The sequence below is a fragment of the Mobula hypostoma genome, chromosome 6, assembly GCF_963921235.1.
Source record: "Mobula hypostoma chromosome 6, sMobHyp1.1, whole genome shotgun sequence".
NCBI classification, from domain to species: Eukaryota; Metazoa; Chordata; class Chondrichthyes; order Myliobatiformes; family Myliobatidae; genus Mobula; species Mobula hypostoma.
The window spans coordinates 42,877,549-42,891,508 of record NC_086102.1 but is presented as its reverse complement, the minus strand read 5'-3'; the positions used below and the strand labels follow the sequence as shown (position 1 = coordinate 42,891,508).

General features: G+C 40.6%; 1 protein-coding gene across 7 annotated transcripts in view; it reads right to left on the bottom strand.

Annotated features, from left to right (window-relative positions):
• Window positions 1-339: 339 nt before the first annotated feature.
• hao2 (hydroxyacid oxidase 2 (long chain)) overlaps window positions 340-13,960 on the bottom strand; it is a 97,500-nt gene continuing 83,879 nt past the window's right edge. For 3 of the 7 annotated variants that reach the window (XM_063050712.1, XM_063050711.1, XM_063050708.1), the window contains 5 exons: window positions 13,581-13,799; window positions 11,360-11,518; window positions 9,869-9,938; window positions 9,270-9,412; window positions 340-5,737 (listed from right to left, as the gene is read on the bottom strand). In XM_063050712.1, coding sequence (XP_062906782.1) covers window positions 5,609-5,737; window positions 9,270-9,412; window positions 9,869-9,938; window positions 11,360-11,518; window positions 13,581-13,799 — 720 coding nt within the window. In that variant the 3' untranslated portion in view covers window positions 340-5,608. Of the gene's footprint in view, window positions 5,738-6,450; window positions 6,481-9,269; window positions 9,413-9,868; window positions 9,939-11,359; window positions 11,519-13,580; window positions 13,800-13,960 lie in introns of those variants that run through there. The other 4 variants (XM_063050710.1, XM_063050709.1, XM_063050713.1 and 1 more) reach the window with 4 other exon arrangements.

Genomic DNA, 13,960 nt, shown 5'->3' with positions numbered 1-13,960 from the left:
CTCCTGTTAGACTGCTTGTGGTAACTTATTTTCATTCTTTTTTACTTCTTTTCTAATATTTATATCCGTGCACTTATAATGCTATGGTGACACTGTAATTTCCTTTGGGATCAATAAAGTATCTGTCAATCTATCTACTATCAAAGTATACAACTCTGAAATTCTTTTTCTCCAGGTAACCACAAAACCAAGAGAGAAAAGAAAGACAGCACGATCATCAACTCCCAAATCCCCCCTCCCTGCACAAAAAAGGCCAACAAAAATGGAACAGGCACATCAACCCCCAAATCCCCCTCCCCTGCACACACAAAAAAAGATTGGGTGAAGAACACAGAGTATAAAAAAAAGACTGAAAAAATTCTTTAGTCCATGTTTCTAATCCATCATGACATCATTTATTCTATTGTGAATGCGTGTAAGAAACTGAATCTCAGGGTAATACATGGTGACACATATAACAGCTCATTATGCCGCTGGTGTTTAAAGCAGACATGAAGGCCCTCCCTCCCCGGAAATGTTCAGAGCTTCCATCGTCATGTCAGTAGCTTCCTCTTGGTTTTCACTACTGTCAGCCATGCAAGTCCCGGGTGAAGACTCAGGAATACCATCTCACTCAAATGTAGCAGTGTTCTTCATTGGTGTTTCCATAACAATTTTGTTTCACCAGTCGGGGTTGTTAGCCCTGAGCTGAACCCCCGGACCTGGAGGATCGGTGGACCACTCTTGGTCAGGCCTCTACCCTTTGACCTGTTCGGCATGAGTGACCCTACCTAGAACCAAAGCATAAGAGGCCTTGACTGTACTCAACATAGTTCCCCAGGTCATTGAGACACACAAGTCTCCAAACCACGACAAGGTTCTGGTCACCTTGTAGGATATGGTGACAATGCATACATGGATTACAAATTTGCTTTGAACTTTGTATCACCAATTATAGAGAGATAGCGGTCAGTGTGATTATCCATTTTTTCAAAGAGAAGACAACAAAATTCTGGTGCACCACTTCTAAAAATATCCAGAACAAATCAAAACCGCCAATGTTGCCCCTCTGTCTTTGACATTGCCATTCTTTAGCATTTATGGCATGTTATATTTCCCTATATAAGATGAAGTAAACATTTAACCTACCAGTGTGGTGTGTCCTAATGTGCCATTGTTCACACTGGGTTATAAATTTCATGAATCTATTGTCTGAATATCAAAACAGTAAAAAAATCAGAACATTATAATCCATTCAATAGTCCAATGCTACACATTTGACTGTGCAGTACTGGCTCTGACCAGCATGTGGCACTGCTGCCTTTTTGAAACGGTACCTATTCTGCAGAAAACCTCTCAAAAATGCCATTCAACTGGTCTTTCTTTGGGCAATAATAAGATACTTAAAAGTGGGGGAAACTACAGCAAAAAGGGAGATTCATTCCCAATGCATCATTTCAGGTGACCAACATCTATAGTTGTAGTCATCATCATTTGGAGATGGCATTAAATAATTTCACAGGTATGTAGAAATGGTAGAAATAAACCCACTGTAATTCTGTTTCAAACAGCAGAGCAATTCTTTATGTGAAAATGTTTTGAAAATGACAGATCAAGTGCTGCACAGCACAAAAACCTCCAATTATTACCTCTGCCTTCAATTTACCAGCTCTATCTCCCCTAGACAAATGAGCCTTAAAATCCCTGAGATTATCAGAATCAGATCAGATTTAATATCACCAGCATATGTCGTGAAATTTGTTAACTTTATAGCACTTGTACAATGAAATGTGATAAATAGAGAAAAATGAGTTACATTGAGTATAAATATATACGTCTATTAAATAGCTAAGTTAAAATAAATAGCGCAAAATGACAGTAATAAAAAAGTAGTGAGGTAGTGTTCATAGGTTCAATGTCCATTTAGAAATTGTATGGCAGAGGGGAAGAAGCTGTTCCAGAATCACTGAGTGTGTGCCTTCAGGCTTCTGTATCTCCTACCTGATGGTGACAGTGTGAAACGGACATCTCCAGGGTGGTGGGGGTCCTTAATGATGGATGCCACTTTCTGAAGGCACCACTCCTTGAAGATGTCTTGGATACTATGGAGAATTATGTTCAAATTCCTCCATCTCTTCTCTTTGATGTACCTCTTCTATCCTGCATCCATGTCACTCCAGCCCCTAACCTTTCCTCCATTATAACTTAGACTCACTATCATTGTGGACCTCAGTCTGAATTGTAATATTCCATCAGTATGGAACTGTTTCCCTAAACCAGCCTATCTGGACTCTTTACCCCAGGTCTCAAATCCCTTCTTAAGTTACTCATCTATGATATTTACTCAATTTCCCACCACCTACAGATCTCCCTCCTCCTTCCTTTCACTCAATCACTTCACATCAGTGATTTTATAATTTCATGAAAAGCAAATTTTAAATGAAATGCCTAAAGTCGCCTCTCAGATGAACATAGCTGGCCAGCTGCAGAGGTGTGTGACATCAATGCAACTGAAATTCTCAGCAAAACCTGATACATACTTTTTCTTAAAACAACTAGCAGAAACCTAATCAGGTTTACAGAGTAAAGTCATTATTCTGAAATATATTAAAGCCAAGCTATATTTAATGTTGATATTCAAAAACTCTGGCTGGGCCTGTCTGTTTCCAGGTTTTGTTATTTAACTGGTGCTGGCACATAGTAAGTGAAGGAAGTTTTTAATTGTATAAACAACAATAACTGGTTTCTTTTTCACTTTTGTTTTGCAGTCTTTTTCTCATTGTTTATTATATAATTTATGTTCTGTGTATTGTCTAAATCTCTGTGCCTGTGATGCTACTGCAAGTGTGTCTTTGTCCTGTACCTCACCGTATCTGTGCACATGACAATAAACTTGACAACTTGTCCAGACTGCTGTTTGAGGAGTTTTGTTTCAAACAAAAATCCTAATGAAACCCTGTTTTGATGGGTATTAATGTGCTGAAATGGTATCTCAGATTGTAAACATCCAAGCAACTGACTGGATGTTTGAAACTACAAATGGATGTGGTAACCGTGTGAAATTATCACCCTTCCCACCTACACTCTGTGTGTGTGTGTGTGTGTGTTCATTGACTTCCATTTATTCAATGCCTCAGTTATACAATTCTCATCTCTGCTTTTGAACCCCCACGTTTCTGTGCAATCTACAAGTTTTGCCTTTCACTTTTCCAGTGACCATGTTCTTGGATACCATGGGTCTGAACTTTGGAATTCCCTCACTAACCTCCTCAAAGAAACTCTTTAGAACCTGTCCTTTGACTAAGTTTTTGATGACATAGCACATAAACAGTACAGTACAGCACAGCAACAGTGCTGTGCTGAACCAACCAAAAAGGAAATCAAAAACACCCAAACAATAATCCCTCCTACCTACACCACGTCTATATCCCTTACATCTATGTGCCTATCCAAACATCTCTTAAAAGCCTCTAATGTAATTGCCTCTACCACCATACCAGGCATCCACAACTCTGAGTAAAAAATGTATCCCTTACCTCCCCCTTGAAGCTACCCCCTTTCACCTCAATGCACACCCCCTGGTATTAGAGATTTCAACCCTGGGAAACTGATACAATTTGTCCACTCAGTCTAAGTCTCTCATAATCTTATATACCTCTGGAGCCGAAGACGCTCCGGAGAAAACAACCCAAGTTTATCCATTCTCTCAATATAGCACTTGCCTTCTCAACCAGGCAGCATCCTGGTAAACCTCTTCTGCACCCTCTCCAAAGCCTCAACATCCTTCCTATAGTGGGGTGACCAGAACTGTATGCAATACTCCAAATGTGGCCTAGCCAGAGCTTTATAAAGTTGCAACATAACCTCCTGACTTTTGAACTCAATGCCTTGACTAACAAAAACAAGCATTCCAAAGCCTTCTTAATCAATATCAACCTGTGTAGCCACGTTCAAGGAGTAATGAACTTGGATCCCAAGATCTCTTTGCTCAGCAATGCTATTAAGGATCTTTCCCTTAACAGTGTACTGTCTCCTTGCATTTGCTCTACCGAGGTGCAATACCTCACTTTTATCTGGGGTAAACTCCAGCTGCCATTTCCCAGCCCATATCTGCAACTGATCTATATCGTGTTGTATTTTTTGCCAGTCTTCTACACTGTATGTACCTCCACCAGTCTTGGTTCATCCACAAATTTACTAACCCATCCATCTACATTGTCACCCAGGTCAATTACACGCATTACAAACAGCAGTGGTCCCAGCACAGATCCCTCTGGAACTCCACTAATTAGAGATCTCCAGCTCGAATAAGTCCCTGCAACCACTACCCTCTGAAATCTATGTCTAAGCCAGTTCTGAATCCAAGCAGCCAATTTCCCTCTAGGGTATGCATGTAGGCGTGCACAAAGAATTTCAAACTGCGCACAAAAGGTTCTCACCCTCTACCTCACGGGCATGTTAAGTATATTTTACGATCGTAAACAAACACATTTCCTTTTCCGGTTTCTGATGCGGGCGGTGTTGACAACGATGAGTTTTGTGAGTTGGCTGCGCATTTTAGAACTGGCTTATTTATACTGTTTTTCTTGAAGAAATTATTCTGTGTGCACATGTTGTTGTCACTGGGCAAAAAACTGCACAGCACAAGATTCTTGTGCACACCGGTCATTACAAATTAGAGGAAACCTAATATTTTTGTAACCACTGAATATCCAAATTCTTCATTTGATGATACTACTTCAAAGTGAATAATTTTAATAGCTTTGGAATGTTGGAAACATTTCGGGACTCTGCAATGCCCCTCATTCATTCTCCCTCAACCTGACCCCATCACAGTGCAGAAAGCCTTTTACTAAATACAACCTTGCCTTGAAGAATCTCCCTGGCTTATCACACAAGTGGGAAGACTAAATTGGGTATATTAGGTTTTGTAAGGCTGCAGTGAGCACAGGTATCCAGGCATCAACTGTGCCCCACTGTATCTCACTCAGTCACCTGTCCTGAGAGACTGACATGAAATCTGAAAAGTAGATTCCAGCAGTGAAATTTTGAACATTCACATTCAGTTTCCTACATTAGAAACTATGCACCTCCTCTGGCTTTACTGCAATCAAACTCAGGGCATAGAACAAAAAAGTAAGCATAATCAAGTTCCATTTGCAGAAGAAACTTTCTGGTTCCACCACTACGATTTGTGGTTTTGAATAGAATTTAATCTGCGCAGCTATATTCTATACAGAAGTGCACCAGAAAAATCAATAAATCACAATTATACAGCACCTTCAAATCTTCCAAAAACTTTAACAGAGATGGGGGAAGAAATGAATATTGACGTAAAGACTGAAAGATACAGAAAAATAATGGTGAAATGATGGATAGTGTGAAGCAACTTGAAAAGAAAAGGTGGTAGAGGGACTTGCAGAGAAAAATGACATTAACGTGAGTGTAATTCTGAAGTTCCAGATAAAGAACATCTATACATGTGAAGAAAATAAAAATTATTTCTCACAGAGGTATGTTTCAACAGTTATGGCATTGCAAATTAAACTTAATATATTCTGATTTGTTTATTTTCTTCGCTACAGTGTTTCCAATTTGGTTCACATTTGTCCGAAATGGTCTTGTCCTTCTAGCTAGTCTGATCCCCCAGCACTGGCAGTCCCAATCCAGAGGTGCCATTTGATACTACTCCAGGAATCGCTCTAAAGCTTGGAGAGCTGGATGAGGTTCCTGTTGATCTCAGAGATATTTCTGCAACCTGCATTGGAGAGAGTACATTGGAAAAGTGAGGTAAAACCCATCTGCAGTTAATACTCAAGCCAAAATCTTGGTATTAGAGGGAAATACTGTATATTTCTTATAGGAGCCACACTCCATCACCTGGTTCTGTCTGATGCCAGATCAGAATTGCCCAAGGTACAAAGTCTACTGCTGTCATTTCAGAAAAGGAAGTTGTCTGCCCCCATGTAGCTGTTCTGAAAATCATTTCATTTTGTATTTTTTTTTAGAAATCAGTGATAACCTTGTAAAAGCTTTTACCACCTGTAACATTTGGCACAAGATGTATTACAATATATTTCCAAACTTAGTAAATTGAGTTATCAAGGACATTGATTTTATTAGTTTGGGGAAAAATAAAACAACTATCTCCTGGTTGCGAGAGAATGAAGCATGAGATAACATCAATCCGGTTCTGATGAAAGGTCCTGACATAAAACATTAGCTGTTTATTGCCCTCCATAGATGCTGCCTGACTTGCTGAGTTCCTCCAGCATTTTATGTGTGTTGCTCAAGATTTCCAGCATCTGCAGAATCTCTTGTGTTCATGAAAACACACCAACAACGTACTCCTGTTCACAATAGGTGAAGATTAAAACTTGCCTGTTACACTCACTTCTCATCCACGGTTTATCCTCATGCATTCATGAAGATTAATTGAATTTTGATTTTGCGTTTAGCAGCATTTATATCTAATTGCAACTATTTTTAGGGGCAAGAAACCTATGGGCAGAAAATAAAGCAGAAAAATCACAATCAGTGTAACTCATGTTTGCACTGGAGCTGTCCAGACACTAAATCCCTTACTTACTTAGTATCTATTATAATATGGAAGGAGGCAATTCAGCCCATTGAATCAATGCCAGCTCCTGGAAGAGTAATCCCTCATTTTCCCCTATAACTCTGCAACTTCTTGTTCCTCTTATATTCCTGCCAGATATGTTACGCTACATTGTCACAAGAAAGCCACATCCATTATCAGTGACCCCCACCACCCATGTCCTGCTCTCTTCCCTCTGCTGCCATCAGGAAGAAGGTACAGGAGCCTCAGGACTCACACCACCAGGTTCAGGAACAGTTATTACCCCTCAACCATCACGGTCTTGAACCAGTAGGGATAACTTCACTTGCCCCATCACTGAACTGTTCCCACAACCAATGGACTCACTTTCACGGACACTTCATTTCATGTTCTTGATACTTATTGCTTATTTATTATTACTATCATTATTTCTTTGGTGCAGTAGTTCATTGATTCTATTATGATTATTGGATTTATTGAGTATGCCCTCAGGAAAATGAATCTCAGGGTTGTACTGTAGATGGTGACATATATTTACTTTGATAATAAATTTATTTTGAACTTTGGGAAATTCCCTTTGATTCTTTTGTCAATATTCTACACCAAGGGATAATTTAGAGAAGCTAATTAATCTATGAGGAGATCACTGGGATGTGGAAGGAAAGCAGAACACTCAGGAAAAAACCACTGGGAATGGAGAGATTGTGCAAATTCCACACCTCTTTAGTTACCACTATTTTCTTATATCGAACATCAACTAAAACATGTTGCAAACATCAAGGCCTACAAATTTGCTGCACAATTCCAGGTTTTCAGTGCTAAGCAGTCAGTATCAGGATACTGGGGGAACTCTTTGTCTTCTCCACAGAAGTTATATTGCAGAAATGACCAAAGAGCATACAATGACATTAGGACTCTGCATGAGTTTCCTTCACTCCTTTCTCAAACTCCCGACAAACTCTCTGTTCCTTAACTGTGTAATTTGTGAGCTTCCTCTTAACTGCATCTTGTTAATGTCCTCAAATATTCCTTGTGACAACAAATTCCACATCCTACCCAATCCCTTTGTGCTGCTTTCTCTTGAAACCCTTCTCTAATTTATTACTGATGTTAGTACCCCTGGGGGTTCCTTTTTGCTGTGGACTGTCACTTTAAGGCACAAGAGAGAACTGAGGCTAACTTCTGGATTTCTGCTGAGAGAGAGAGATGGAGTTATTTGATGGACAATCGATGTTCTGGTTTCTCTGCAGTGTGTTTATTTTTCTGCCAGGACACTGCCAGCTTCTGGGTTGCCATGTAAAGAGAAAGAGACAGAGAAATGAGCGGCTCCTGAGTCATCATGGTAACTGAGGGTGGCGTTATGTGATGGACAGCTGGTGTTCAGCATGCCAAGATAAATACAAGGTCAGCTGGTTGTTAGACACACATGGTTTTCGACTCTGGATGAGCTTTTCGTGCCCACAGAAAAGCGGGTTTTTTGGAGGATCGGTCAGGTGAATCGATCAGTGGCTCTCGCAGTGTGGAAAAGGGGTGACTGGTGGGAAGTTATCAGTGTGTCCAACCCTTGCCTGGGTTGAGAGCTTAACCACAGAAGACGGTCTCCTTTTTGTGGTTACATTCGGTGACTTTAAAAGAAGAGAAGAGAGATAGGTTTGAAACAGAAGAAACCTAGTGACAAGGAGGTCACTGTTTGGACTCTCTCTCTTCCGCCCATAAGGGTGAGTTTGAGTTCCATTCGAATACGAAGGTGTGACTGTCACGTAGTTAATCCACAGGAGTGGGTTCTCTGGTGAGGGGAGTACCTTTGTGAATACCACGTGTGTGTTACCCTTGTTTGGGTGTGGTAGTTCACTGAAGAAAGGCACCCCTGTGGCAAATCACCGTTGGAGTTATTACGTATGCCGTGGAACTGGATAAGTGGCTATCACAGTTGTGTATTTGGGGTAACCTTGTGTGGAAACTACCTGTGTGTGATAATCCTTGCCTGGGTTGGTAGTTTTACCACTTGAAGACGGTACCTCAGTGATAGATTACTGTTGGTGATAATCCATACGTGGATTCTGTTGGAGTATCCTGTGACTACCACTTTGGGATGACATGTAGCTGAATTCAGGTGTGGTACCACTTGTGTCGAAAGGATATTTGTTGAAGATCACTGTCGGTGATATTTCGTGTGCGGAGTGGAACAACTTTGGAGATAAAACCTACTACTATTGTTATCTTGTATTGCTGTCGTGGAATCTGTGGAATATTGACGTAATTGCCTTCTCTCGACATTTACCCTGGATTATAAATATCTCTCTCTCATCACCTATTCCGTGGATGAACCGAACTTTCATACTTTACCATCTCAAGACTCTAAGCCTTGTTTCCCCCAAGCTCAATAGTTCGGGAGCTATATTTACACACCCGTATATGCATAAGTTCTGCTAACCTGTTTGATTTGTCTGGTTTTATAGTATTATTGCATAGTAACTAATAAAAATAGCATTAGTTAAAAGCAATACCAGACTACAGGTGTTTTTCCATTTCTGGTGGTTCTTTAACTACGGGGTACGTAACACTGCCATATTGTATGACCCACGGTTTGGATATCCCCAACAGTTGTGTTTTTTTTCTTTCATTATACACAGGACGCCCTGTATTACAGCCATTCAGGTAATTCCGCACAAAATTCACAAATTACTGAGTCCCGATGAAGGGTCTTTACCTGAAACATTGACTGTTTATTCCTCTCCATAGAGATGCTGCCTGACCTGCTGAGGGTAGCACCCAACACTTTGTGTTTGTTGCTCTGGATTTCTAGCATCTGCAGAACCTCTTGTGTTTGGTACTTTTCAAAACCTTGAGATTCTGAGAGAAAGCATAATCCAAGTTGAGCCTGACTCCAGTAATGTATGGGGAGTGCCCTTTTGCTAGGAGATAGCAGTGCAGCACTCCCTCAACGGTGCATTAACTGCACTCTTAACAGTCCAACTCTCCTTTACCAGTGCATTGACTCCATGGCAGAGAGCACTCTCTCAGTAGTTCATTAAGTGCCGGCATAGATTATGTACTTTAGAGATTGGAGCTGGAAAAAATTTTTCACTGCAAGGTGATTGAGATGGAAACATACCAAATGTACAACTCTGCAGATGATGGGAATGATGCTGCAGAGCCATTGCTGTAAACTTTAGACATGTAACCTTGTACACACACAGTTAACGTGCCCCATCCAAGCTGCAATTCAAGTTAAGCTCCCTTATGGCCTCTTTTAATCCATTCAGGTACTTAGTCAGTAAAGGCTGCAATCTTTTTGCAAGATCTTACCAGACAAAGCCATTGATAAACGAAATTCATCATTCAGTATCTGCAAAATCTCTTTGACACCCTCTTCGCCCTAGAGAAAAAATTAGCTTATTATTTCATTTTTTCCGTAAAGCCTTTATATTTCCTAATTCCAGACCGACCACATGTATAAACACACACTTTTCAGTTTTGTAGGTAAAGGCTATAACAGTTGTCTCTGCTTCTCAAATAGGAATACGTGGCCACTTTATTAGGTAGAGGTGTGGATTTTGGTGCGGTCTTCTGCTGCTGTAGCCCATCCACTTCACGGTTCAACATGTTGTGCATTGAGAGATACCCCTCTGCACACCACTCTTGTAACATGTTTCAGTTACTGTTGCCTTCCCATCATCTTGAACCAGTCTGGCCATTCTCTTCTGACTTCTCTCATTAATAAGGTTTTTTTTACCCACGGAACTGCTGCTTGTTGGATGTAAACTCTAGAGGCTGCTATGTATGAAAATCCCAGGAGATCAACTATTTCTGAGATACTCAAACCACCCTGTCTGGCACCAACAATCACAGTCAAAGTCACTTAGATCATATTTCTTTCCAATTCTGGTTTGGTCTGAACAACAACTACTGAACCTTTTGACCATGTTTACATGTTTTTATGCATTTGATTGCTGATTAGATACTTGCATTGGTGTACCTAATAAAGTGACCATTGAGTGTATAATCCTTATTCACAAATACTGCCCACATTAATAAAAGAAATATTTTGTAGGAATGAAAGAATTCACACAGCAGTTATATTGCAGAATTACACAGAGCTTGAGGACTATTGTCATCCAGATGCATATCTTGAGATAGTTTTAATAAACCACATCAGTCTTACTCTAGACAGAGGAAGTGAACAGTGAAACTCAGAATTTGAGAGCAGGAGAACGGGGAGTAATTGGAGACTTTAGGATATAAGTAGGAATTGCGACATGTTACTTGGCAAATAAGCAAAGAGCAGAGGGATGGCGAACAGAGGAATGAAGAGCACATGAGCACTGGACGAAGAGGAGGAGAGTTTAGGAGTGTCTGGAAAACGAATGAAGTAGTAACAGTGGGCAGTGAAGGGCAATGTAAAACTTAAGCTCAAAAAGGATTTTGTCTTACATCCCCTTACTTGTCTTTTAACTGTACTCTCTCCTGTAAAAAGAACTTTTGACAAGTTCTTTAAAATCAGTACTCCCTTATACAAAGTAGCTATTATTGAGTACACAGAAGAACGGAAGTATAGATTGAGAAAAAAATTATGCTGTGGGAATTCCATGTTGTAAATCCTTTAATTTGAAACATTACCCTGATTAGGTGTTTGTGAAGAAGGGAGTTTTATGCCTCCCGTTGTTTAAGGAGAATTATTTACCTGTTCTCAAATCTGCTTGGGCTCCATCAGATTTAAGGATGCCCAAATTTTCCTCTGGCAGGGTGCAATGGAAATGAGGAGAAGTTGAAGGCTGGCTGCAACAAATCATCAATTACCTTGTAGGCAAGCCCCCAAACCACAGGCCGGCCAATGAAGACACACCTAGCTCCAAGAGCTAAAGCCTTGAGAACATCACTTCCTGTACGGATTCCTCCATCCAGGTAAATCTCAACTCTTCCTTGTACTGTCTTCACAATCTCCGATAAGGCATCTATCTGCAAACATTCAAACAAGCATTACCTCTTTCGCTTCATTTTTCTGTTTGGCATTTATTGCAGTGGCATCATTTCTAGATTTGTTTATAATTAAATAAGAAATGACAAATTTTCAAAGTTAAGTGTTATAAAATCTGAGGCTTTCTAGAAAGAAAAGGATTACAAATCTCCTTTGCTTGGACAATAAGGAACCAAACATTTTGACCTGCCAATTTTACTCTAAGCAAATGCCTGCAGTGAAACCATAGTGGTGGTTTTCCTGTAACACGATTAACTGTTGTTCCCTGTAACTAACGGTGCTGAAACCACACATACCACGCCAGTCCACGTTAAGCAACATAAGCTAACTTCACACTTTAGAAGATATTTCAGTAAAGCAAATTGCTGATTGATGTTACAAGTTTAAGTTATTAATCTGTGCCTAGGTGAGTTGGCACTGTTCCTGCTGGCATGTTGAAAGGTTATTGGTTAAACCTCTCTTCAGGATTTCAGCACATTATCAGGGTTGATCGGAGGCCATGTTGGACATGTCTTTACTAGATAACAACTGGATAAAAGGTTAAGACAACAGGCAATATCTAAAATGGTTATATACTATACTGCAACACACATCAAAGTTGCTGGTGAACGCAGCAGGCCAGGCAGCATCTCTAGGAAGAGGTACAGTCGACGTTTCAGGCCGAGACCCTTCAACAGGACTAACCTGAAGGAAGAGCTAGTAAGAGATTTGAAAGTGGGAGGGGGAGGGGGGAGCCAAGAGCTGGACAGGTGATTGGCAAAGGGGATATGAGAGGATCATGGGACAGGAGGCCCAGGGAGGAGGAAAAGGTGGGGGGGGGGAACCCAGAGGATGGGCAAGGGGTATAGTCAGAGGGACAGAGGGAGAAAAAGGAGAGAGAGAGAGAGAGAGAGAAAGAAGGTGTGTATATAAATAAATAACGGATGGGGTACGAGGGGGAGGTGGGGCATTAGCGGAAGCTAGAGAAGTCAATGTTCATGCCATCAGGTTGGAGGCTACCCATACGGAATATAAAGTGTTGTTCCTCCAACCTGAGTGTGACTGTTGTTTGACGAAGGGTCTCGGCCCGAAACGTTGACTGTACCTCTTCCTACAGATGCTGCTTGGCCTGCTGCGTTCACCAGCAACTTTGATGTGTGTTGCTTGAATTTCCAGCATCTGCAGAATTCCTCGTATATACTATACTGGTACATTTTGAGTAAGAGTATTTCCCTTTCTGTCAGACCAAAAGCAAATCCTGCCACTACCAAAAGCAAAATTATTTCCTTTGTTGTTTATGTGAGCTTGTTCAGTGAAAATCGATGGATGGCTGGAATTTCATTTGCATTTCTTTAGAAAGTGAAGCATGCAGCAAGAACTGGACAATAATTAGATTTGGGAGCGTAAGCAGCAAATACCACACAAATTTCTACAAGGTAATGTGTAATAACATTTTTTCTGATGTGCAATGGCATTACTATCATTATTGAAACTCCCTGCTATCAAATTCAAGATGTAGAGTTACCTTTGACTAAAACTTCACAGGACTAGGCTGAGAAATAATGTGGACACAAGAGTGTGTCAGAGATAGGGCAGCTTGCAGTGAGTGCCTCATCTGCTGACTTCCCAGATTCTTTCCATTATCTACAAGACACAAGTTGTTAGCTTAATAGAATACCATCCTCTGACACGGCAACTATCAAGGAACCTGACACCGTCCTTGACAAAGCTTGATTAGAAGTATTCACTCTTTCCAAAAGCAAAATAGAAATTCACCATGATTTTTTTTAATGGTATCTCCCAAACTTGCATTGAGGAATTTAACTATGAATCATGGAACTCACAACCCAACAGCAGTATATAAATAACCATAGGGCTGTAGCTGAGGCAGACAGATAAGTGTCCCTTCTTAAGGACCCTGAGGCGCAAGCAATACTTGTTCACCTTGCCAGCAAAGTTCTATAATTCTGTGGTATTTCCAGGCAAGCTGTTGTTCATGGTTGGAAATCACAAGAAGGAAATGACGATGCAGTGTGAGAGAAAAAGAGAGCTAGATAAACTGACCGTAGCTGGCCCTCCATCAAGTTGTCTTCCTCCGTGGTTTGACACAATGATACCTTGAACACCATGTCCCACTGCCAGCTCTGCATCTTCCTTGGTCAGAATACCCTTGATAATTATAGGCAGGCGAGTTAATGACCGAAGCCAGGAAATATCTTTCCAAGAGATCGATGGATCAAAAGAATTAGCAGGTATTCCATACAGACTATCTTCGGTAGTTTCCTGTTGGGTTAATAAGCAATCACATGATATTAGCATGGTACATGCAATTGAAAGAGACTATTTGTACTGTAAATTTAACACAAGAAACAGATACAGTGATCTAATATTGCAAAAGGGTCTGAAATAGGTGCTTGGCCTGAGTCTGTCTACAGTGTGGCTCA